Source organism: Schistocerca piceifrons, chromosome 1 (assembly GCF_021461385.2).
Source record: "Schistocerca piceifrons isolate TAMUIC-IGC-003096 chromosome 1, iqSchPice1.1, whole genome shotgun sequence".
NCBI classification, from domain to species: Eukaryota; Metazoa; Arthropoda; class Insecta; order Orthoptera; family Acrididae; genus Schistocerca; species Schistocerca piceifrons.
Genome location: NC_060138.1, coordinates 1,149,552,835 through 1,149,579,283, shown reverse-complemented (window position 1 = coordinate 1,149,579,283; position 26,449 = coordinate 1,149,552,835). Strand labels below are relative to the sequence as shown.

The window sequence follows — 26,449 nt, the reverse complement described above, 5'->3', positions numbered from 1 at the left end:
CGTGTCTGCAGCAGCTAAGGGTTATTGAAGAGACAAAGCACTTGAAATTTCAAAAAATTGCATTCAAACGAATAAAATTCGTGATGTAAGACACTTCGATATTGTTTTTAAATAAAGAAAATATTAAGCACCGCACAAAGTTCGAACTCTCAACTTTCTACTTACTAACCCAAAGCCTCCTACCCTCATGCCAGTGGTTCGACGCTTCTCAGAATTATAAATATGGCAATAAGGCGTACATGCAAGTGCTCTAGGAATGCTGTGATGCGATCTCCACCTGGAAAGGTCCATTAAAACCCAACAGACACCATTTTTCATTTGTAGGTATGACTATTTTCTTTATTGAAAATATTGATAATAAGTTCACATAAGAACAGAATTTTAGTCAGACTAGTATTATCTGTGACCTATCTAAGACATTTGACGGTATCAATCATAATATGTGATATACTGAGGTTTTATGGGATTGATGGTATAACCTGTCAATGGATAATGTCTTATCTAACCAAACGAATGTGGGAAGTTATACTTATTAATCCAACAATGCAATCCATCAACATTATTCTGAATGGGGAGAAATGACTTATGGGGTTCACCAAGGCTCTGTCTTAGGTCCACTATTGTCCTTCATATTGTAAACAATCTACCGTCTAATATATAGAAAGCAGAATTAGTTATTTTGCGGATGACACTATTGTAATCCGTCCATCCATACACATAGAAACAGAAGAAACGGTAAATAATGTTCTTGAAAGTATCGTTGTTTGGTTTTCTGGCAATGGTCTCACCTACAATTTTAAAAAGCCGCAACATATCTAGAGGTACTGCACCAAAGATAAGTGAAACACTTGTTGTGGAAACAATAAATAGTGTGGAAATTTCGAAATTCTTGAGCGCCCATACTGATGGAAACAGAAAGTTTTGGAACTCCAAAACGACTTAGATCACCCACATTTGTGCTTAGAATCATTGCAAATATTTCCGAGAGACAAATCGGTAAGCTGACATATTTTGCATATTTCCATTCATTAATCTCATGTGGAATAGTCTTCTTGGGGTAACTCTTCTTTAAGAAAGGATGTTTTCATTGCTCAAAAACGTACTGTAAGAGTAATATGAAGTGCTCATCCACGACCAACTTGTAGACATCTGTTTAAGGAGTTAGTTAGTTTGACTATTGCTTCATATTATATTTGTTCCCTTATGAAGTTTGTTGCAAATAATCCACTACATTTCAAAAGGAACAATGGATTTATGTAGTTACAAAACCAGAAGTAGAAAATTACATTCATTATGTCACATTAAGGTGGTAGTGAGCACACAGAGGGTTCACAATGCTGTATCAAAACTTTCTGATCTCTTTCCCAGTAATGTAAAACGTTTGACGGACGGCAAAGAATAATTTGAAAATAAACTGAAGAAGTTCCTCATTGACAATCCCTTCTGATCCATAGCAGAATTTCTGTCACTGTAATGTCTAAATTTTGGAACTAACTGACTAGAAATAAAGAAGTAGCGGTTTGCTAGCATTCGATCAAGTCATTCACGCTGTAGACTTTCCATTCCCGTCAGTGAAGAAATGCTCATCTGGGTACGAAAGATATTCTGCTTCTCAGATAATCCATCTGCCAGTTTCACCGTGGCGATGCCCTCCATACTTACAAAATACTAAACTCTTTCGTTTTCTATATTTTAAGGAAGTCAACGGAAACACCAGCAAGCCGAAATGGCCTTGACGTTTGCCACGGCGATTAACAAGACATTCGCTGCGACTCGGAAATCCGAGCCGTCTGCACGAAAAACAGACACGGGTCGGGCTGGGATATTAGTCCACGGCAAACACTGGCTGCCGCTTCATCTTCGGAGCTCCTCTCCTCAAAGGAGTCTGGCGTGCTGATCACTACTGCCGCAGAGACGAGTGCCGTCAGATATTGCGTCGGTTTAACAGAAGGACGCTATGGCTGCTACTCATTTCTAGTTCGTCTCCACATAATCTTACCTTATCGCGCGACTTTTAAAGTGTAATTTATCAGAACATCGTTCTGTATGCTTAAATTAAGAAGCAGAATCTGTAGGTTTTTCATTTCATTCCTAATACTCGGGTGAAGCAGCTTTCCCTCCTTGTTATCATGAGCAAGTTTTTTGATCTCTGCGTGGCTACTGCAATCTACATCCATCTGAAACTGCTTGCTATAGTCATTCCTTGGCTTCTCCCACCCCCCTCGCCTCCGTACACACCCACACCCACTCCCCCCCCCCCCCTCTCTCTCTCTCTCTCTCTCGCTCTCTGTCACACACACACACACACACACACACACACACACACACTCTACCACCGAACAATTGATTCCTTGATGCTTAAACATATGCCATATCAACAGATCGCTTGTCTTAGTCAAGTTTTGCCATAAATTTCTTCTTTCCCCAATTACGTTCAGCACCTTTTCATTAGTTATCTAATATGCCCATCTAAAGTTTATAATTCGTCTGTATTTTCACTTCTCTCTCAAATAAAGTCGCCCACATTTTACCTCCGTACAGAACTACACTTCAGACAAATACTTCCGAAAAAAACTTCCTAACACTTTAATTATATTCATTGTTAACAAATATCCCGTTTTCAGAAACGCCAGTCTTACTATTGGCATTCTACATTTTATATCCTCTCCACTTCGATAACCGTCAGTTATTTGGCTGCTCAAATAGCAAAACTCATCTACTGCTTTTCGTGGCTGATTCCTGTTGCTTCCAGTCTTTCGATGTTCGAACACACCATGGCCACGTTGGTGAATTTACATGGTCAGATCAGTCAATCACTGAAGTTGTTCCCCCCTGCAAATATAAAACTGGCTGTTATCCCTTTGAGGATCTATATTTTAGTCTGGCTTCTCTGCACTCGCCCCTGGGATGAGGCTGTATCTATCGTACAGTTACCTGTGTTGTAGACGCTTGTAAGACACACACAAATAAGAAGGACATAGTTTTAACAAGAAAAGAGACAAGTAAACGAAGTTCTTTACACGTTAATTTCGTTTAGAAGATTCTTCAAAGTTTCATTCGTTCTGCTCGATTCAGCGTGTTCTTAATGCCATAATGACTGTGATTATTCATGCAGACCCCATAGTGAGGGTGCCAGAGATGGCTCGACCAACGACGACAGTTTTGCTTGCTGTTAAATCATATGTGGGAACACTTACAACGTTGTGAAAACCATATAAATATTACAAAACACTCTACACAGTTCGCGTTTTAACTTAACACATTTGTAGTTCCTGATGGCATTTGTAATAGATTAAAAGCATATTGAGGGTACAAAAACAGCTCTGTGCTACACACATTTCGACGTCAGATCGTAGAACACCCTTTGTGTGGCATGAGGATGCAAAACGAATAAAAGAAATCCAGCTACGTGCTAAGCTGATGCGCTGTGATAAATTTGTATAATGTGTGTGTGTGGTTTTTTAGAAAGAACATGGGCGTAACACAAGGAAGTTTGATTGCTGATTTCTACCAAATCACGTCGGATTTCAACGATTTATCGAATTTTCCTCAAAGTCATGATAAGTTTGATTTATCGAGATTGACGATATATCGAGATTCGAGTAGCAGGATTCGGCTGCATCGTAGTCTACATAGTCTGCAGTTTGCTGAAATGGTCGCAGACCAAGGAATTCTAAAGCATAGAAAACTAGGAACCATTATTCCTTCATTTATTAATCCATTTTTACGAGTTTCGGCGTTAGCCATCATCTGAATCCTATGTTCGTTGCAAATCAATCATTTAACTACGTAATCCTCTGGTTTTTATCTAAATAGGGTTCTGATGATAGCTGATGCCGAAAACCGTAAAAATGGATCAGAAGATGAAGGAATACTCGCTCCCAGTTTTCTACGCATTTTAATCCTTTATCTGCGACTAATTCGCAAATTGCAGGCCACGTAAATGAATCATATGATCACCTTCCCCCTCAGTGCCTTTATGGTATATCTTTCAAATGTTCAAATGTGTGTGAAATCTGCCAAGGTCATCAGTCCCTAAGCTTACACACCACTTAACTTAAATTATTCTAAGGACAAACACACCCACACCCATGCCCGAGGGAGGACTCGAACCTCCGCCGGGACCAGCCGGGTATATCTTCGTACTGAAGTTGTTTATGCAGGTGTTCCACAATTCATGTTAACGCACTTTTAGAGGGTGTAGAGGGGACTTATTATATTCAGTTTTAAGTAGGAACCCATGTCCGGAACCATCATCCAACGACGCTAGAGAGCGTCAAAGTTATAGGCGCCGACGCCTGTACAGTTAGGTATACACACGTGATAACGTGATGATGGTATAAATTTTTTGAGGGGATGTACCGGAAACGAACTACCGGAAACGAACGAGTCGAAAGTTATAAGCGAAAACAGTTCTGATACTTCTGACACTAGAATTGATACTGTTGTTGCTAAGACTGTAGGTTAGGCAACTTTAAGAGGTGGTAGTGAGTCTAGTAAACAGGGGCTCTAAATTGCATACCTTCAGAGCTATGAGAGCTATGAACAAGTGTTCAATAACGGAGATGTGTTCCACAGTAGCGAAGATGAACAAGTTGTCGTAGCTCCTCAAGTATATACTTTGGAGCCCATGTTTACTGAACATTTTTTCCTTGTTTTGGTTCACAATACCACCTCTGAAAGTTGCCTACGCTACTGTCGTAGTGACAACAGAACCAGTACTTGTATTCCATTGTTAGAGGTTTCAGAACGGTTTCAGAGGTATCAGAACAGTTTTCGCTTATAACTTTCGACTCGTCCGTTTCCGGTGCGACGACCCTTACCTCAAATTGATACATCCTAGATTGTTTGTAACGTAGTCACGGTATCACTCTGCATACAGAATCGACATTAATAGTGCAGGGACGATTCACTGACTGGAAACGGAGGAAAAATGGCCCTCTGAACTTCTGTCCGGAAATGCTTCGTTGCCACAGTAGATGGCTCTGATGAATGAAAGTTCCTCTGACCACGTGCCTAAGGTTCCTTGTTTGTTGCAGGATGTATGACTGGTAAAACTTAATGTAAGCAGCAGAATGGTCCGGTATTCATGTCGGAATCAAGCCTAGATGGTGTTTGTGAAGATGGAAACGGTCGAGAGGCAGCACGGCTATATCAAAACAAGCACCCTCTCAGACACCAAACACATCACACAACATTTGAAGTCAGTTTTGGGCGTTTGTGTGGCCATGGATACTTTCAGACAGACGATCATGCAGAGAGGCGGTGCGCCGGCCTTGGTGGCCGTGCGGTTCTAGGCGCTACAGTCTGGAACTGCAGGACCGCCACGGTCGCAGGTTCGAATCCTGCCTCGGGCATGGATGTGTGTGATGTCCTTACGTTAGTTAGGTTTAAGTAGTTTTAAGTTCTAGGGGACTGATGACCTTAGAAGTTAAGTCCCATAGTGCTCAGAGCCATTTGAACCATTTAGAGAGGCGGTGGACTGTGCTTGCACCAGATTTTGAGAACCGGTTTCTACAGGAAACTGACATGAATCCTAGAACACACTCCAGGCGCGTAGCCCTCCAAAATGGTCGACTAGCCCTCCAACATGGTGTTAGCCAAAGTACGATTATGTGTAGCCTGTGTGACAACCACAACTATCCGTATCACCCGCAACTAGTGCAAGGATTATCACCAGCGGATTTCCTTCTACGGGAAGGATTTTGTCAATGGTTTTTGTACCAGACCATCACAACTATGGGATTTCTCTCATCAGTCATCTTTAGCGACGAAACAAAAAAAAAAAAAAAAAAAAAAAAAAGACTGAGCACTATGGGACTTAAATTCCGAGGTCACCAGTCCTCTAGAACTTAGAACTACTTAAACCTAACTAACCTAAGGGCATCACACACATCCATGCCCGAGGCATGGAACGCCGTGCTGGATCCCAACGGCCTCGTATGACTAACAGTCGAGATGACAGGCATCTTAACGGTGTAACGGATCGTGCGGCCACGTCTCGATCCCTGCATCAACAGATGGGAACGTTTGCAAGACAACAACCATCTGCACGAACGTTCGATGACGTTTGCAGCAGCATGGACTATCAGCTCGGAGACCATGGCTGCGGTTACCCTTGACGCTGCATCACAGACAGGAGCGTCTGCGATGGTGTACTCAATGACGAACCTGGGTGTACGAATGGCAAAATGTCATTTTTTCGTATGAATCCAGGTTCTGTTTACAGCATCTTGATGGTCGCATCCGCATTTGGCGACATCGCGGTAAAAGCACATTGGAAGCGTGTATTCGTCATCGCCACACTGGCGTATCACCGGGCGTGATGGTATGGGGTGCCATTGGTTACACGTCTCGGCCGCCTCTCGTTCGCATTGACGGCACTTTGAACAGTGGACGTTACATTTCAGATGTGTTACGACCCGTGGCTTTACCCTTCATTCGATCCCTGCGAAACCCTACATTTCAGCACGATAATGCATGACCGCACGTTGCAGTTCCTGTACGGGCTTTTCTGGATACAGAACATGTTCGACTGCTGCCCTGGCCAGCACATTCTCCAGATCTCTCACCAATTGAAAACGTCTGATCAATGGTGGCCGAGCAACTGGCTCGTCACAATACGCCAGTCACTACTCTTGATGAACTGTGGCACCATGTTGAAGATGCGTGGGCAGCTGTACCTGTACACGCCATCCAAGCTCTGTTTGACTCAATGACCAGGGGTATCAAGGCCGTCATTACGGCCAAAGGTGGTTGTTCTGGGTACTGATTTGTCAGGATCTATGCACCGAAATTGCGTGAAAATGTAATCACATGTCAGTTCTAATATAATATATTTGTCCAATAAATATCGGTTAATCATCTGCCTTTCTTCTTGGTGTAGCAATTTTAATGGCCAGTAGTGTAAAAAATTTTTGAATTTCACAGTGTTTTTTTCGCGATCGATCGGACCTTACTGTCGGAATAGTCTTCGTAAGTTCGTAAGAACGGCTGTAGGCGTTTACTTTTTCTACACTAGTAAATGGCTGTGGTCCCCAAGACCTCCAGTCGAAAGGATGGATTTAGGAAAACTGTATATTTGACTGGTCTCTCGAACCCCACCCTGAATGTTATGGGGGGTAGGACATCAAACGGGCAGTCTTGAGGCAGGAGAGGCACCACAGGACATTTTAATTTCCACTGTCTACACTTTTACAAATAAATTCATAAACCTTTGTCAGCACGTCCAGGAAGGATCCAGGATTCACACTCATAGCAGTGGACGTTGAAAAACACAACAAAATAATTTTTTTTACATGTGAAATTTCATCATTTTTTCCGCCTACTATTGGCTGCATTTGTTGCTATAGGTACGTTTTTCTTCACAAGTAAAAGAGATTCTTTGATGAATTTTCCACAGCATACAAACCATACTTACGGGTGTATGAAACTGTAGAATTTTCCAAATCTATTAAAAACTGTCTCTGACAGAGACAGCAAAGGACTTGGAAGAGCAGTTGAACGGAATAGACAGTGTCTTGAAAGGAGGATATAAGATCAACATCAACAAAAGCAAACGAGCAGTTGAACGGAATAGACAGTGTCTTGAAAGGAGGATATAAGATCAACATCAACAAAAGCAAACCGAGGATAATGGAATGTAGTCGAATTAAGTCGGGTGTTGCTGAGGGAAGTAGATTAGGAAATGAGACACTTAAAGTGGTAAAGGAGTTTTGCTATTTGGGGAGCAAAATAACTGATGATGGTCGAAGTAGAAAGGATATAAGATGTAGACTGGCAATGGCAAGGAAGGCGTTTCTGAAGAAGAGAAATTTGTTAACATCGACTATAGATTTAAGTGTCAGGAAGTTGTTTCTGAAAGTATTTGCATGGAGTGTAGCCATGTATAGAAGCGAAACATGGATGATAAATAGTTTGTACAAGAAGAGAATAGAAGCTTTCGAAATGTGGTGCTACAGAAGAAGGCTGAAGATTAAATGGGCAGATCACATAACTAATGAGAAGGTATTGAATAGAATTGGGGTGAAGAGGAGTTTGTGGCACAACTTGACAAGAAGAAGGGACCGGTTGGTAGGACATGTTCTGAGGCATGAAGGGATCAGAAATTTAGCATTGGAGGGCAGCGTGGAGGGTAAAAATCGTAGAGGGAGACCAATAGATGAATACACTAAGCAGATTCAGAAGGATGTAGGTTGCAGTAAGTACTGGGAGATGAAAAAGCTTGCACAGGATCGAGTAGCATGGAGAGCTGCATCAAACCAGTCTCAGGACTGAAGACCACAACAACAACAACAACAACATTAAAAACTGTGGTTAAAATTGAGATAGTTAACTACAAAATTTGATTTTTTTCTAAACATAAAGTTTAAAACGGAACAGCTCATTAATTTTTTCATAAATTAAAAAGATTCTAGAGTTTCATACACCTGTAAGTATGGTTTGTATGCTGCGCAAAATTCATCGACAGTCTCTCTTACTTGTGATGAAAAGTGTACCTATAACAACAAATGCAGCCAGTAGTAAGTGAAAAAATGATCAAATTTCACATGTACCAAAATTTGTTTTGTTTTTGAACTTCCGCTGCTTTTAGTGTGAATCCTGAATCCTTCCTAGTTATACTGACAAAGTTTTATGAATTTATTTGTAAAAGTATAGACATTGGACATTAGAATGTCCTGTGGTCCCTCTCCTGCTCCAAGTCGGCCCGTTTGACGTCCTGCGCCCCTTAACACTCTTCTCTCGCCATAGGAACTCAAATTTGGAGATCGTGCGGAACACCGTTGAGCACTCGACGTCTGTTTCAGGTGGAGTGCAAGAAGGCGCAGCCCAAGGAGGTGATGCTGCCGGCGAACCTCGCGAAGACGCGCGCCGCTGGCCGGGGCGCTTACGGTGAGTTGGTGATGCTGAACCACCCAGCGGTGGCGGCGGCGGCGGCGGGCGTGTCGGCGGCGGCGGCGGCGGCGGCGGCGGCCGCGGCGTCCGCCTCCTCGTACCGCTACCAGCCGTACCCGCTGCCCCCGCAGCCGCAGCCGCCGCCGCAGGGCGCGGGCGCGGGGGCGGGCGCCGGCGCGGGCGGCGGGTCCCCCGCCTCCGCGGCGGCCGCCGCCGCCGCCGCGGCCGCCGCCGCCGCCGCCGCCGCCGGGCCCGTGGTGGCGCTGCCCCACGGCGCGGCCGCGGCCGTCCCGCTGCCCCCGTACGCGGCCTCGGCGCCGCTGTACGACGTCGCGGGGGCGGTGCAGGCGATGCAGGCGGCGTCGTGCCGGCGCGCGCTGGCCGCCGCCGCGCTCAGACACGCGCCGCACCCCGCGCCGCTGTCCTACTCCATGAGCGACCTGCTCGCCGTGCAGGGCTTCGACGTGGCGGCGCTGTACCACGCGCAGTCGGCCACCGCCGTCGGTCTCTGACCGCTGTTCCCCTCCGCGCCCGGCCCCCACTAGTCCCGCCCCCACCACTCCCGCCCCCAGCCCCCTACTGCGACTGTGCTGCCTAGCCTCCGCCCTCCACCTCTCGCTTCTCTATTTCCATCCTATGTTTTCTCACTTACCATCCTCAGTTCCATCTCGATTCACTGCCCATTGCGACAGGCGTGCCTTTGCCAGCATTATAGTTTTCTAAATGTGAACTTCGAAATCCCTTTAACTTAGTTTTGACGTCACAACAGGGCCTTAAAATCCCGCGACTATTCTGTAGAATTGCGGACGTCGTCACAAATTTGACGATATGTACAGCACGTGTCACCTAAGTCGTAACTCCGTTAACATCTAGTAAGAAAAATATCGATAAAAGGTATCACTCTAGAGTGCGGTAACTTTAATTTTACTGATGTTAAGCGTTTCGGTAGTGTGACATCAATCACCAGGCAAATTTCAAGTCCGTGTATGGATCTAGTGAGCGGAACCTCAGTTACTACTAAATGATATCCGTCACCGACTGTTTACCACTAAAATACGAAACGTGGCAGATACTCTTCTAAAGTTACTCCTCGAAGAAATGTTATCAAATGTGATAAAGCAGTAACTATAGATTTTTTTCCAGTACAACGATTTACTTCTTGATAACAGTCAAACTGTCGTGGCCATAAGAGCGTAAGTGTTACTACACATATCAGTATTTACAGTGGACGTGTTCGGGGATGGAAAAACTAGAGGCTGTGCTCAAAGTGCGTTCCGCGGCTGTTGACACAGGACTAGATACGTGCTTTGTGGTCAGCTACTTTTGTTCTGCTATTTCGCCAAAAGTTTTACTGTAAATAGTGACACGTAGTCTATCTCGTTTCACAACCTGTTGAATGGCGGATACTTGATGCTATACCTTAGTAATTTAATAAGTTTTAACGGGTAACAAAATACTTGTCCCTTTAATTATCATCATTTATTGAAACATCACTTTCGTACTTCGAACTGTTTCCGAAATACTACGAGAGTTACGTCTCTGTGACCCACGCTGTGTACCGATGACAAAATACCCCTAAATTATTTATAGAAACTGAACTGGCCAATATAGAGTGAAAGTAATGCTAAGGAGTGGTTCGACATCAGAAGTTTGGGAACAGGTTTTTTTTTTTTTTTTTTTTTTTTTTTTTTTTTTTTTTTTTTTTTGTGACAGTGGAGGATATCCACAAATTTCTTCTTCAGTGACAATAGCTGCATTGTTCGAGACAAGCCTCTGCAATGACTCATTTGATGCATCAACTGTTTAGCGAAAACTGGTAACAGTTTATGCAAGTTCTATCCCCGATGGAGGTCTTCTCATCAGGTACATTTGAAACATGGAAATTTTACATGGTTTCGAATAGCTTTTTTCCCTATTACATGGGAAAGGTATTTGCAATCTTTTAAACTATATGTTTTCCACCATCGAACTGAGTATCAGAGTGATTCCGTGTTCCTTGTCGCATTTCTTGCAACTCTTGAGTTCGTATCAAGTCGTTCTTTTTCATTGTGTAGCTCAGTTACTAAAAGGTATCTTTAATTGCTCAGGCACGCCTGTATGCCGAGCCCTAAAAGGAGGAAAGGTCATTAGCTTGAATTTCGAAGTAGGAACAAATATTATGGACCACTCTATAGTATCACCTACCTCACGTTAGTCGTAATATTTTACTGAGGGAAAATGTGGTTGTAGACCGATTACCTTGTGTAGGGCGTGTTTTACATGTGTAGGTTGGTAGTCCACACGACCAGGTATTTCACAAAACTCCTTTTGGAAATGTCACATTCTAGCGAATGTCTCCTGGCTCTCTGATACACTTTTGACAGTCTGTAGTGAACGTAGGTGTTAAAAAAAATCGTTACACCCCCGAGAATACATAAATAACTTCCCACTGCCGAATACTCAATAAAAGTTCCTATTTTCTACATTTTTTTTATTTTGCACCCGATACCATATGAAATATGCACTGTCGCAGTTAAAATTTTACAACGCTGCTTTTCAGAAATTTTCTTCTCGTTACACGTGTTTTACCATCACGAACTGTTTTCATTTCCAGATTATTGAATCAGTATTCTATCGATAGATCGCTCAGGACATTCCCAAAAAAGGGCGCGTAGTATTTCTTTGCGATACTAAACAGAGAAGCTTCCGTTGCCATTCCATACTCTGGGAATTTCGTGAGATGCAACATTTCCCACGTGTTTCTAATTTCCCCCCTGTATACAATTCGCTAACGTGTTTTAACGACATCGCTTGATCAGTTTTAGATGTCTGACAATTATTTCAGTATTCTTCCTCATCGTACCGCTTTGACATTAAAATTGTTCTGAAGCCATTCGTCAGAGGAAATCAGTGTTGCTAAGGAAAACCATCAGATCGAGTAGGAAAGTATGTATTAGTTCCCAGATATTATTATTGTTTCCTTTTGAGATCCCATTGATGTAGATGTGTATTAGTTTCTTGTCGGTTAAAACTTGTTTGGATGGTGAAGCGCTTCGAAACTAAAGCCTGCCGAACGAATTATGGGGCGCGTCTCGATGTCAATTACACTTATCTCCTCGAACAGCAGTGTTCCTGAACATGAACTGGTACTTTACCTCCCGATGTGAATCTGGGAGTGTGAACCTGATTCCGTACAATAATTTGAGATACGTAGACTGAGTCTGCCGTCGGTTCCTCCACGTACCAGTAGATATCCAGAGGTCCTGCAGTTGAAACAGATGTAGTTCGTCAGACGAAAAATGCTAATCGCAGCCTAGTTCGTTTCTTGGCGCATTCACTCCTCTCTTCGTAAAAAAAACTAAATGAAATAAAAAATTCAGGGAATCAACTGCTGTGATCAAACTCTGAAACAAGAGGCCTCGTTAAAGTGACTTACGACGTAGATACCAGAGAGACTGGTAGAGAGCCATGCCCGACAAGTTCGCTGCGTGCCTTACGTCGACCAGAGTTTTACTTGATTACTAGGCCACTTTAGTGGCGGAGATGTTCGAAACATATCAGTAGCCTTAGTCAGTAGCGATCATAGTTTGTTGTCTTAGCAGTAGCTCACACGTACACACATATCATGAGCTTGCTCGGCGCTTGCCTGCCTCGGGTGACTCGCAAGCGTAGCAAAGATATATAGACATATACGTGTAATGAGTTCAAAGAGTCTTAGTTTTCGTACTGTTACAGAGTATATAGTTCCGTGGACAGTCCCCGACCGTTGCGGAGCTTCTGGTGGGAGAACGAAGCAAAGCGCGCGACACGCGGAGTTCTACGCGGAGTTGTCCGTGTCTAGTTTGCGTTGGGAAAGAGGATGTCTTTGTCGAGTTCGGCAAGTTCCTCCGAGATATTGTGCCTGCAAAGTGGCCTCGCTTTTCTGAGAGACAATCTTGTACTTTTTTCGTAGCGGCGTAGTTGTTGTGTAGCAGAGCAAAAGTTTATATGAGAAGTTATTATTGCGTCCAACTTCGTGCTGTGATAAATTTTTATATTTGTTGCGGCCGATGTAAGGCAACGCTCCGTGAACTTGTGGTGACGGGACTGGCCTTAGTTGATATATATGTAGAGAGAGAGAGAGACACACATACAGCGAGGGAGAGGAGCAAGTACTTAATTAAAACGTTGTAGTCTAGTCAGCTTAGCGTAGCGAACTTTAAGGGAAAAAAAAAGAACTGAGCAGAAGACAAAATACAGATCAGGGAAAGAAATATAACTCGGCAGGAAATGTAGCGTAGCTGTCTCAGCGAGTATATTTAGTGAGACGCGACAATGAGTTTTTGCTACATCGAAACGAATGCAAAATTTTTAACTTTTGGAAGAGTTTCCTTGAGTTTAGTGTAGCTGTTAGTAGGCGTTTATATTTTTGAAATGGTAGGTCGTAGTTACCAGAAGTGTTAAAATATGTTAACGAGACGAATTGTTGAGCCTGCTGGCCTGCACCGCTCCCGCCTTGCCCCACAACTAACCTCTTCCCTTTCCCCTCCACCCCCAACCTGAACTCATGCTCCCCATCCCTGCACCACATGTTTACTCCTACCAAACAGTGACCTCCCATCACGCAGTCTCCTCTCACGGCAGCTACCCGTTGCGGTGATATTCCAAGCGGCCTGAGAACCTAGCCCCCCCCCCCCCCCCCAAAAAAGAGGGCGTCGTATTCGCTTGCTACAACACATGCAAGTGCTTGAATCTGAATATAAGTACAGAAGTACAACCAACCTCTGAAAATACTCAAAAAACACCAAAGTAAACATCACGTGCCATTTGCTTACTGACTCATTTGTGTAAAAAGAGAATGTACTTTTGCATTTTCCTCGAGTTCCTCATCCCCGCAATGATTTCACAATTGATGGAATATCACTGCTGAATTTTAATGACAATAGTACATCTCCCTTTCCAGATAGATGAAAATGGGAGTCACTATGTATATAGGTGTTTTGAACTAGGCTAAAGAGATTTTTAATTATGAAATAACTCTCATACTAGCATTACTTAGAAGTTAGATGTACGTCAGTATTAATTGTTGTTATCTTGTATCAGAAAAAATACTCATTCATTTATTAATAGAGATTTGTAGTTGAATGTTGGTTTGTATAATGTATAAAAGTATGTGGGAAAATTGTGGTTGTTATAATATGTGAGAGTTCCAAATTCTTTCACCGTTTCCTATGAAACAGTAATAGTTGAACAGTAGATAACTGGCACCCCTACACAATTTATAAATCTGTAAAGAGACATGCAGCTGATTATAGAAATCACTTGACACCACAATCTTCACCACGAATCTGTAGCGAATGTGGTAATAAGAGAAAGGTAAATGAGAGGTTCGGTTTACTTTGAACCTACAGACTTTGAGTTGTAGGGATATGGTAAGCCTTTCATGAAATTTCATAATACCTATTACTCTGCTAGTTGTTGTTCTGGAAGTAAGATGACATTTGGGCGAACGATGGGCAGGGAAGCTCCTTGTCCGTATCAGCTTACCGGTGACGAGGGGATTCCCTGCCTGCATAAGCTCGCACAATAAGTCGTATCATGGCGCGAACCAAGGCTAACGAAAACAGAAGGAAACTGTACCCGCAATGGTAAAGTCTCTTATAAAAATACTCAGTCCTTGTGTAGTGTTCGCGACGTAGCTTTAAATAGCTTCTATAGCGCTTATCTTAGAGTGTTGTTTGTTTCTTGAATAATATTTTATTAATAAAAATTACTTGAGTCATTATGAACTAATACCAAGTGTCTTTTGTAGAAAAAGTGATATTAGCCTAATATAGGGTTTTTTATAATTTAGCCAAAGAAGAGTTAGTCTATAGAGTTTACTAATTAGAAGGGGTCTTGTTTTATTTTGTTCATTAGAGAGAAAGAGACCAACATTTCTGAGATCACTATTGTTATACAAGCAGAAAATTGTAAAACTCAATTTTATAGTCTTCCTAGTTGAAAATATTGATATAGAGAAGTAGAGTTTTTATATGTCAACAGAAAACAGATATTATTTATTTTGTAAATTGATTTATTTTTACTAATGATTAATGCATTTTGATCACTTGTATTTGAACCGAGTATACGTGCCTCTGCTGATGTCTGCCTGTGTTCTGCGCCAAAGGAGACAGTAATGTTTGAAATACGAATGTAACTATTAGAATATTAGCTTTATTACTAATTTAATGTGTGATGTAATTACATATTCTTCTGAGCAACATTAATATCACATGTATTGAGTGAGTAGAGCAGAGTATTCTAACAAAGTGTTGTTTTCATCCTTTTGTGTTCAGAGTATGGTTTTAATGTCATTGTTGTGTAATATAATGGTAAATTTGTTATATCAGATTATGGGTAAGATCCCCATCTTTTTGTATAGAAATTACTGCATGAAGCACTATACTGTTTCAATCAAAAAGTTTAACTGTTCAAAAAAATTTGATTAAATGAAACAGCAAAATTTGAAGCTTACTTCAGTAATGCAAGTTAATGCAATCACTTCAATAACAGTAATATTAAATAATCCATTTCAATATTACCAAATGATCTTTGTTACTTAGAGTAGGAAGTTCGGGATTTGTAAAACAAATTATTAGAATAAATCACGTTTTTTTGAAATCTTATCCATACTTTGTTGTCTTTCACACACTTGCTAGATTAGAGAGCCAACAGTAGAATAGTTTAAACATTGACAGCATTCCATATCCGCAGTAGTAGCGAGTAGTATCCCTTAGAGCTTTAGTCCCGCTCTATCCTCAAGTCCTGAGTCCGACGCCAGCGCAGAGCACGCCTGTGGGCTACCGAGACGCCGCCGAACGCCTTCGGGTGTAGAGGCGTGCCCCAGATGGAAATATCTCAGATTCTCTAGCTGTAGCCACTAGTAGCTCGGCAGAAGTAGTGTAGTCTCAGAAAATAAAATAAAAAACACATCATATAGCTGTTATGAAATTTCATGGATGCTAACATTTCATTTCCCCCGGCGTCATTTATTCAGTTTATTTTTCGTTGCAAGAAATTAAATTCCCCTTTTGGTTTTACCAAATTTTAATTTTTTTCACGATTAAAGCCTCAAACTTTTATCTGTTTATGCTTAAAAATTCCATGATGACAGAAATACTTTACACAAAAAAATGTATGACATGTAGATAGTTCACACAGTCAGAAATGATCTGTTTTAATTACCTTGTGTAGCAGTCTAATGTATTTTCTTTTTTGGATTTCTAGATTTTATGTGGTCGCTGGGGGCTTTACCAGATGGTGAGTAAAATTCTTATACGTATTAACATCACTGCTTTTCAAAATTGAATTTGTAGCCCTTTTCAGACGATGTCCTCTTGATTGTAGCGAATTAATCAAATCAGCATTGATGACTCATCAAAATGTCATTTGCAACTGTGTTCTTAAATGCAACAAAATGTGACTTTAGTGATTTAACTGATATATACTTATTTCAGCTGATTATCAGAAGGAATTTTTCTTGTTTTTGTTTTAGCAAATACTGTATATTACAAAAGGGATGTTGTAATTCCAAATTAAATGTTTCAAACGCTTAATTAAAAGTTAATTTAGCCAGTTGTTTGTACCTGGCTTACTTTAATGATGAGAGAAATTGATATTTGTAACAGTTATCATCTGATACAAGCAGCTTCATGTGTGTGATTCTGTGAGGTTTTTCCGGCATGATTTGTAGATGATGTATTTGCAGATAAGTTGACTACACAATATTTCACTGACTGACTAGTCATCTTGTCAACTGCTGTAAGCAATGATGTAGTGCCTCGATGCCAGAACTCTAACCAGACTCAAGGTGTTTTCGGAGTGTTAATTTCTGTATGAGTCCCATGTTCCATAATTGCGTGAAATTCAAGCATAAATATGTCTTACCATCTAATCGTGTGTTGATCCATTAAGCTGACTATCTTCGTGTCGTCGGTCTTCTGACCATAATTTAGTTGTGTATCGCATTTGGCCAGCGAGTGGTGTCCCTATCATGCATCCTCTGGACTATTATGTTATTCTAACGATTGAGTGACAACTACTACATCTGTCTGAAGGCCATGTTGAAGCGAACCTTGAGATCCTGGCGATTTCTTGTAGCTATCTGGCCTGGATATAACATGCCAGATTAAACCGTTCGCTATAGACTTCTGTGATCAGCGTAGTGCACCATTCCTCCAGTCCTTCGCGTACCCCCCACCCACTCTCCCCTCCTCCAAAGTCACCTCCCTCCTCCTGTCGACCAGATGGCTTACTGGGTAATATATGTGTCGTCTTACATTCAAACATACCTGATACCTGCAGCGTCATATATCCTTTAAGTCACAGGAATGATGTTGCTTACGTGACCCGCTCTAATTTTGCGTATACTACTTTTGAATGTCTTAATGGCGAAAAATAATTACGAGGAAATAAATTACAGCCCCATTCACCAATGCTTTTATCATGATTTTATCATTGCACACTATACAGCCCCATTTATTAGGCTTATGAACACTGTATTCCGGCCGACTTCTTATAACTTTATCCCACACCACTAAAACCAGTGCCTGAGCGTGTTTTTCCCGTGCCTAATTTCGTGGTTGTATTCCAAGTACTACTCAACGACAGCTGATTTGTTTGGTAACTTCAGTTGGTCGCCTCATCCATAAGGGGGCATACTTATTACAGAATGCGAAGTGCGGACCCAAGACCGTGGCAGACGTCTGTAGTCCAAGAGGATTTGTAGCAGTTGTAATATTGCTGAAAGAACCTTGTATGCCCCAAGATAAACAGCTCGTTGAACAAATAAAAATATTTAGTTCACGTTTCTCTCGCACTGATCCTCAGACACAATTATCAATCCAACGTAGTTAACATAGATAATTCTATGTTCTGATTAATAAAATATAAGCGGCCATTGTGTGTTTTTGCCATAAGAATTGATAAAAGATCAAATGACAGCGCTGCTGTGGTAGTAATGTGCGGTCCGTCACCAACAGTGAATGTTGTAAATCATTACAAAAACGCCGACTGCAGCAGCCAAAGAACAATCGAACAGTGCGGTCCACTGAAGATGAGCAGCTTTATATGCTGCAACGTCCAATGGCCTTTTTGCGACGTGTAAGACTCCAAATACGATAGCATGCAGTTTCCTTAGCAATTGCTGCTCGTCGAGATGAACATACAAACATCAAAGAAAATTTTGCATCACCTCGGTTCCGAGAGTTCCGGAACCTGTACAGAAAATTGGAATTGAGAGGAACATAAACATCATTTCCGTCCTTTTTATTGCTCAGGAAAACCACACATTGCAAATTGTACCACTATACAGCGAGACCTTCAGAGGTGGTGGTCCGGATTGCTGTACACACCGGTACCTCTAATACCCAGTAGCACGTCCTCTTGCACTGATGCATGCCTGTATTCGTCGTGGCATACTATCCACAAGTTGATCAAGGCACAGATTGTCCCACTCCTCAACGGACGATTCGGCTAGATCCCTCAGAGTGTTTGGTGGGTCACATCGTCCATAAGCAGCCCTTTTCAATCTATCCCAGGCATCTGCGATAGGGTTCATGTCTGGAGAAGATGCTGGTCACTCTACTAGAGCGATGTCGCTATCCTGAAGAAAGTCATTCACAGGATGTGCACGATGGGGGCGCAAATTGTCGTCCATGAAGACGAATGCCTCGCCAATATGGTTGTACTATCGGTCGGAGGATGGCATTCACGTACGTACTGCGCCTTCCATGACCATCAGCGGCGTACGTCGGCCCCACATCATGCTACCCCACAACAGCAGGGAACCTCCACCTTGCTGCACTCGCTGGACAGTGTGTCTACGGCGTTCAGCCTAACAGGGTTGCCTCCAAACACGTTTCTGATGATTGTCTGGTTGAAGGTATATGCGAAACTCATCGGTGAAGAGAACGTGATGCCAATCCTGAGCGGTCCATTCGGCAAGTTGTTGGGCCCATCTGTACTGCACTGTATGGTGCCGTGGTTGCAAAGATGGACCTCCCCCTGGATGTCTGGAGTGAAGTTGCGCATCATGCAGCCTGTTGCGCACAGTTTGAATCGTAACACGACGTCTTGTAGCTGCACGAAAATCATTATTCAACATGGTGGCGTTGCTGTCAGGGTTCCTCCGATCCACAATACACAGATAGTGGTCATCCACTGCAAAATGGCTCTGAGCACTATTGGACTTAACATCTATTGTCATCAGTCCCCTAGAACTTAGAACTACCTAAACCTATGTAACCTAAGGACATCACACAACACCCAGTCATCACGAGGCAGAGAAAATCCCTGACCCCGCCGGGAATCGAACCCGGGAAGCCGAGCGTGGGAAGCGAGAACGCTACCGCACGACCACGAGCTGCGGACCATCCACTGCAGTAGTAGCCCTTGGGCGGCCTGAGCGAGGCATGTCATCGACAGTTCCTGTTTCTCCGTATCTCCTCCATGTCCGAACAACATCGCTTTGGTTCACTCCGAGGTGCCTGGACACTTCCGTTGTTGAGAGCCCTTCCTGGCACAGTGTAACAATGCGGACGCGACCGAACCGCGGTATTGACCGTCTAGACATGGTTGAAGTACAGATAGGACGAACCGTGTACCTCCTTCCTGGTGGAATTACAGGAACTGATAGGCTGCCGGACTCCCTCCGTCTAATAGGCGCTGCTCACGCATGGTTGTTTACATCTGTGGCCTTAGTGACATCTCTGAACAATCCAAGAGGACTGTGTCTGTGATACAATATCCACAGTCAACGTCTATCTTCAGGAGTTCTGGGAACCGGGGTGATGCAAAACTTTTTTTGCTGTGTGTACATTCACCTACAGCAGCAATTCTTGGAGGGTTTGAAACTGACTTTTAATTAAAAGGCGTGATATTCCTCCCCTGTTAGGATCTGCTTACGAGTACTGTTCTTAGCCGTGTTATATGACTGCGAATGGTAGAGCCTTCCTTGTTGAAACGCTGGACATTCCTCGATGATACTTCAACTAATCGGGCAACTTCGTTCACGGAGTGTTCATGGGCACGTCCTAGCACGTCAGCTCCTCCATGCCATTCTGACAGGCTCCACGTCAGACCTGTCTTTCTGTGCGGATTCCATGTAGCCGACTTGCACATAAGCACCACGACATTGCCACGACTTACGTCAGCTGTGCAGTCACATGACCGGCAGGTACCAGTCGTTCACTATGTCCATCACCATCTACATACATACCCGCAATCCACTGTACAGTGCATGGCGGAGGGTATATTGTACCAGTAACATCGGTTTTCTTTCCTGTTCCATTGGCGTACTGACAGACGTAAACAGCCACCTGCAATGCGTTATGATTGTGTGACAACGATGTGTTCCTGTACGCGACAGCATCGTTAGCGAACGATCTTACAGGGCTGATGATCTCGTCTGATTAACATTTAAGTATACTGAAAACGTTAGCAGTCCCATAACGCTTCTGTTATATGTAGACTTTGTTACTTTCCGAGGTACATCCATTGTCAGGTACATTAAACTAGGCGCTATTATTCACTTGTTTCTTGAACCAATCACATAATTTGCGACGATATTCCATATTATCACATCGTGATTAGCAGTCGATGATATGGTACAGTGTCGAACACCTTTCAGAAATCTGGGAAGATAGAACCTACATTTTCGGCTACATCTTCTGTTTGCAAGAACTCCAGCATGGATAAAGCGAACCGTGGTTCATAAGAGAGGTTTTGCTAAATTCGTGTGAATTTTTTGAGGTAAACTTAGCTTTTCCCAGGAACGTCATGATTTTTGAGCTTACAGTATACTGTCGGACACGGCACTGCAAAGTGACTACTGTGTTCCTTCTAAGGGAGTGACCGACATTTTGTCCGGTGGACTTTTCCTCGTAAATGTGACGTCTTTTAAATATTTACATGTTGTCGAGCGTCACTCGCCTCAGTTTGCTGTATAAAGGGAATATAAACCGTTTTAAACTGAATATCTCTGTAATTAAAGTAGATAGAAATGAAAAGTTTTTGGTATTGTCTACATTAAGGAATAACGTAAAGCGGTTATGCTCAAAATTGCCATTGCAATGCATCGTCGACAATCACTTGAAACAGAGCGACATACCAGCTCTATTATTTCTTGTGAAACAGCATGGGAGGTTTCCTCAATTTGCTCTCTTAGCTCATCCAGTGTCTGTGGTTTTGCGCCGGACACAGTGTTGTTGACAGTACCTCAGAGACAAAAGTGTAAATGGCTTAAATGCGGTGATCGATTTGCATGCTCCAGAGCATTACCTCTTCGCCCTGTCCAACTCGAAGAGGATGTGCGACTGACAGATATCCTACAAGAAGTTGAAAGTAAGGTTGCACCCCATCGTGTTCATCATTGTCCTCCGCAATTCGTGCTCCAATGGCTAACGTTTCTAGATCCTGGGGTCCTGGGTTCGTATCCCTTCCGGATCGGATTTTATCCACTTATGGAGTGAATATTATGTTGGTCTGATTGTCATTTCATCATCATCGACGCGCAAATCCCCGAAGTGGCGTCAGGTAAAGGAACTTATACTAGGCGGCCGAAATACCCCCAACTGGAGTCTCCAGGCCAATAACTTCATACGACAGGTAACATCTGTAATTCCATTGTGTCTTAAATCATCACTTTCGTTGGGTGTTGTGAGCTTCTTGCTTTCGCTACGTCCCTTCTCCACATCATGCAACGTCCCGTTTACTTCAGACTTGTCTCCTATTCTTGTTGCTGTTAACCGTGAAGGTGGTGGTTTTCCAAATGCAACTCTCTGTCACCGTCGAACCCCGCCCACATTCTCTGTTTTCTAGTAATACTTTAGCACCCATTTCCTTTATTGAAACGATGATGTCAAATTTATTTTCATTTCTGCAATACACTGAAGCTTTCAGTGTCTTCTGAATTATTACCCACCGGAATTAGTACTATCTGATTTAATTAAAGATAGTTTAGTGTCAAAGAGTGTACACATTACTTTGTTAAATCTTGCAACTCATGTTGGTTACAGTCCAGGCAGGCAACACTCCCATGACTGTCGCTCGCAGCAGTTGGCGAAGATGAGTGGACTCGAAACACATAGCAAGTACGATATGTAGCTGCTAGTAGGCATGATTTACTTCAGTGGGGAAAGTTGAAAATTCGTACCGCACCAGGATTCGAACTCGCGTCTCTAGACAGATGCTCTAACCACTGAGCCATCCGGACACAGTGGTCGTCGCAAACGCACGGACTACCCTTGTGCACCTCCAAATTCTCAACGTATCCACACACTACTGACGCACTGCCTCTGCCCCTCATCCTCATTATTTGCGGCGTTTCTTTGATTCCCGTAAGAGTTTCGAGAGTGGTGTGTATCTGCACTGAAGGGATCATTGGCCACTCTCCCCTTAATTATTTATGTGGGGGCGTTTGTTCACTATTAAGACGAGTGCAAATGCAGACCACTCGTAAACGCTTACGGAATCCGCGAAACGCTGCGAGTAATGAGGATAATGTGCAGGGACACCACGTCACTAGCGTGCGGGCGGGTGGTAGAGTAGTCCGTGCATTTGCGATGATCACTGTGAGCGGAGGGCTGAGTGGTTGCCGACACAGTAGCTCAGCGTGTTCGGTCAAAGGGTTCACTGCCCTCTGCAATAAAAAAAACTGAATCAACGGACCAACGATGAACTTGAATGGCTGTCATGGGACGTCCGCCCCAAGGAAATGCAACGAATAATAATGAACAAAATGAGATTTTAAAAAATTGGTCAGAACATCTGCCTACTAAGCAGGAGACCCGGGTTCGAATAAAAAAAAAGTGTGGGAAATCTTATGGGACTTAACTGCTAAGGTCATCAGTCCCTAAGCTTACACACTACTTAACCTACATCTACATCTACATTTATACTCCGCAAGCCACCCAACGGTGTGTGGCGGAGGGCACTTTACATGCCACTGTCATTACCTCCCTTCCCTTTTCCAGTCGCGTATGGTTCGCGGGAAGAACGACTGTCGGAAAGCCTCCGTGCGCGCTCGAATCTCTCTAATTTTACATTCGTGATCTCCTCGGGAGGTATAAGTAGGGGGAAACAATGTATTCGATACCTCATCCAGAAAGGCACCCTCTCGAAACCTGGACAGCAAGCTACACCGCGATACAGAGCGCCTCTCTTGCAGAGTCTGCCACTTGAGTTTACTAAACATCTCCGTAGAGCTATCACGCTTACCAAATAACCCTGTGACGAAACGCGCCGCTCTTCTTTGGATCTTCTCTGTCTCCTCCGTCAACCCGACCTGGTACGGATCCCACACTGATGAGCAATACTCAAGTGTAGGTCGAACGAGTGTTTTGTAAGCCACCTCCTTTGTTGATGGACTACGTTTTCTAAGGACTCTCCCAATGAATCTCAAGCTGGTACCCGTCTTACCAACAATTAATTTTATATGATCATTCCACTTCAAATCGTTCCGCACGCATACTCCCAGATATTTTACAGAAGTAACTGATCCCAGTGCTTGTTCTGCAATCATATAATCATCCAATAAAGGATCCTTCTTTCTATGTATTCGCAATACATTACATTTGTCTATGTTAAATTATCCTAAGGACAAACACACACACCCATGCCCGAGGGAGGACTCGAACCTCCGCCGGGACCAGCCGCACAGTCCATGACTGCAAGTTCGAATCCAGGTGCGGCCCAAATTTTCAACACTTCCCATCGATGAAAATCAGCGCCCACTAGCAGCTACATGTCGTAATTCCTTTGTTTCTTGACATGCCTGAAAGACAATGGGCTCAGTCGTCGGATATTTTTCAGAAGAGTGGTACGACAGGACGCCGGCTCAAGTGTTTCAGCATTCTACAGCTATTTTATTGTAGTCGATGAGACAACTGCTGACGGATGTGCCAGTGTTTTTGCTTGCAGCTTGCAGATACCCGGACCGCCGCCGCCCCCGCCGCCTGCGGACTGGGAGGCGCTCTGCCCGTACGCCTGCAGCCTGCACAGCGCCCAGCACTAACGACGCACCTTTTCTCCTGTTGCAGGGTTCTCCGCGGCCGCGTACGCCGCATACGCGGCAGGTCGAGGTTATTCGGGCTACCCGTCATTCGGACTGCCGTACCCCACAGGTAATCACTTGGGAGGCGGCTTGCACCACCACCAGCCTGTGCTCGTGCCCTTGCCCGTGGAGCACGTGGGCGTGTTCGGCGGCCACGCCCTGCACCACGCCATGCCTCTGTGAACACACTAACCAGCAGCCCGCCCCGGCTTTCCACGTTCCGCACGAATCCCGCGCCTCCGACTCGTCACCTCCCTGTCCGGCACTCCACCGGAGGTGTCGGGATGTTCGCGTACAGCTCCCCCGGAAGTGGAAAGCGTGTGCGGCGCGTTCGACACGGGTCGGCGACGCCACTAACTCCGTAGTGGCTAGCAGCGCGACGGGACTTGCCTCGCCGGCACGCATTTCCTGCCAGCGCATTCCAGTTTCTCCAGCTCGCGAATCGCGCTAGACCGTCAACAGGCGCAAGGAACCGGTGTCGAGATTCGCGACCAGGCCAAAACTCCCGTGCCGGCTTTAGAATCTTTCGTATAATCAAACTCCTCTCTACTCCTTTTTTCTTCGTAGTCGTACGCGGGTCTAGTTAACCTGTCTGTCTTCAACTAAATCGTGTCTCTATGGAGTAGCCGTGCTGGTAAAGGTAGCGTTAGCGAGTAGGCTAAGTTTAGAGTAATGCCGTAGGGTAAATTTGTCCAAGTGTCGTAGATTCGTTGGAAGGTATCTCCTAGGCGATGAATAGCGTAGTCTCCAATCGTGTTATCATCCCCGTGCATCAGCTTTAGCGGTAGTAAAATGGACAGGTTCCTGACCGACAGGAGTTCTGCAGCAACGCCCGGGCGGTGCCACCTTTGCTGCGTCACGGACTTGATTTCCTCGCTTCCAGGGCGTGGCTCAAACGCGCGTTCTGTCGTTCCTCATCCGATTTCCGGCGACGCAGTGAACCGCGCTCGCTGTTCCGGCCTCCTAAAGGATTCCTGTCCACGGAACCGACGTCTCTCACCTTTGCGGCCCGTAACCTCGTTTCGTTCTCTCAGTGCATTTCTCAGAAAGGTCCTATTTGTGGACAACTTCATCCATAATCGCATACTGATCTAAAAGAGCCATCATATCGTCCACTGTTGTTATATATATTTTACTGTTGATGTTTGCTGTTGTTCCACGAATAGGTTGTGTTTTTCCGTTCTATGTATTTTTTTGCGAAAATCGGAGGCGATATTTTTATGCGCGTTTTTTGCCAATGATGGAAGATGGGATGTGCTTTAAAAAAATCCGTAAAACTGGAAGGTATTTTGCTTCTTCTTTTTTCGAGAGGAAACGGTTGCCGAACTGTACGACTCGGTGAGACGCGAATTCTGGCAAGTGCACGCGATAGGAAGCTCGACATATCCCGTCCTGAAAGCACAGTCCTTCCATTCTGGTCTTAACAGATTCATTTAAATGCGTGACGGTTGAGTTTTATACGCGTTGCATCTCATTATTTTCCGGCGTATCGGCAAGATATTTAATTTTTTAAGCGTACAAAACGAGGAATTTTTATTCCTATACAAATAAATTTTGTAATAATGATCTCAATTAGCTTTTTAGGAAGAATGGAAAAGCGAAAGTACGAATGATTCCAGCCTTTCAATATTTTCAGATGTTGTAAAAGTTCATTACTTGAGAGCTTTCTCCGAGACGAGCGCGCATCCTTTTGCGATATTCCTTTGCAAGTGCAAACTTCACCCCGTTCCCGTACTGCGTGTGTCGCCAAGCAATAATAAACATTATAATAATTAATAATAATAACTCTAATGATCAGTAATCAGTTAGAATGGTAGATTGCACCGCTAGTAACAAGCCAGTCGACCCCACTAACGTTTGTGCTTCTGTGTTCACTAAGGGAAAAGATTAAAAAAGCGTGTGTGTGTGTGTGTGTATACAGTATTGTCTTCACTAACCATTCCACTCGTAGAAACTAGTTGCTAAGCTGTAAGAGAAGAAAGAGACACCCCGTAGGTGATAAGTCGATGTCCGCTTTGACCCGAAGCTAATCTGCCGCTAGGATGAGGGTAGGCATTCCATGCAACCCGCCCGTTGGGACAGCAATACATGTGATGCCACGTTTCCTATGAATCGTCGCTACACTTACCGTACATTAGTATTTCAGTGACCGCTCTGAATTGACTTTGACTAACAAAAAGACCAAACAAGAAATACTTCAATAATTTCACTGCAGTATTATACGATGATCTTTAATTCTATTGTATACATAATCGTAATGAAACAGTGACATTCCATCACACCACATACATAGATTTTCCTGGCCTATTCACTTATCTTACGACTATGATGTTTGATAATCAAGCTGATTCTTTCTCGGAATCTCGAATCTCTTCCACTTTTTTTATCTGTACTGTATTACATACCTTTCCAAGCGTAACACGTTTAGATTTGAGTACTGTATCACGCTGCACATAGCATTTTTCACATTCCTCTCTCTCTCTCTCTCTCTTCCTCTCTCCC

The 26,449-nt window shown here is 43.6% G+C and overlaps 1 protein-coding gene across 1 annotated transcript in view; it reads left to right on the top strand.

Annotated features, from left to right (window-relative positions):
• LOC124778758 (RNA-binding protein Musashi homolog Rbp6) overlaps positions 1–26,449 on the top strand; it is a 1,305,122-nt gene that overhangs the window by 1,199,993 nt on the left and 78,680 nt on the right. Inside the window, exons 7-9 of the mRNA XM_047253666.1 lie at positions 8,808–8,892; positions 16,123–16,155; positions 23,934–24,017. Coding sequence (XP_047109622.1) covers positions 8,808–8,892; positions 16,123–16,155; positions 23,934–24,017 — 202 coding nt within the window. The remainder of the gene's footprint in view (positions 1–8,807; positions 8,893–16,122; positions 16,156–23,933; positions 24,018–26,449) is intronic.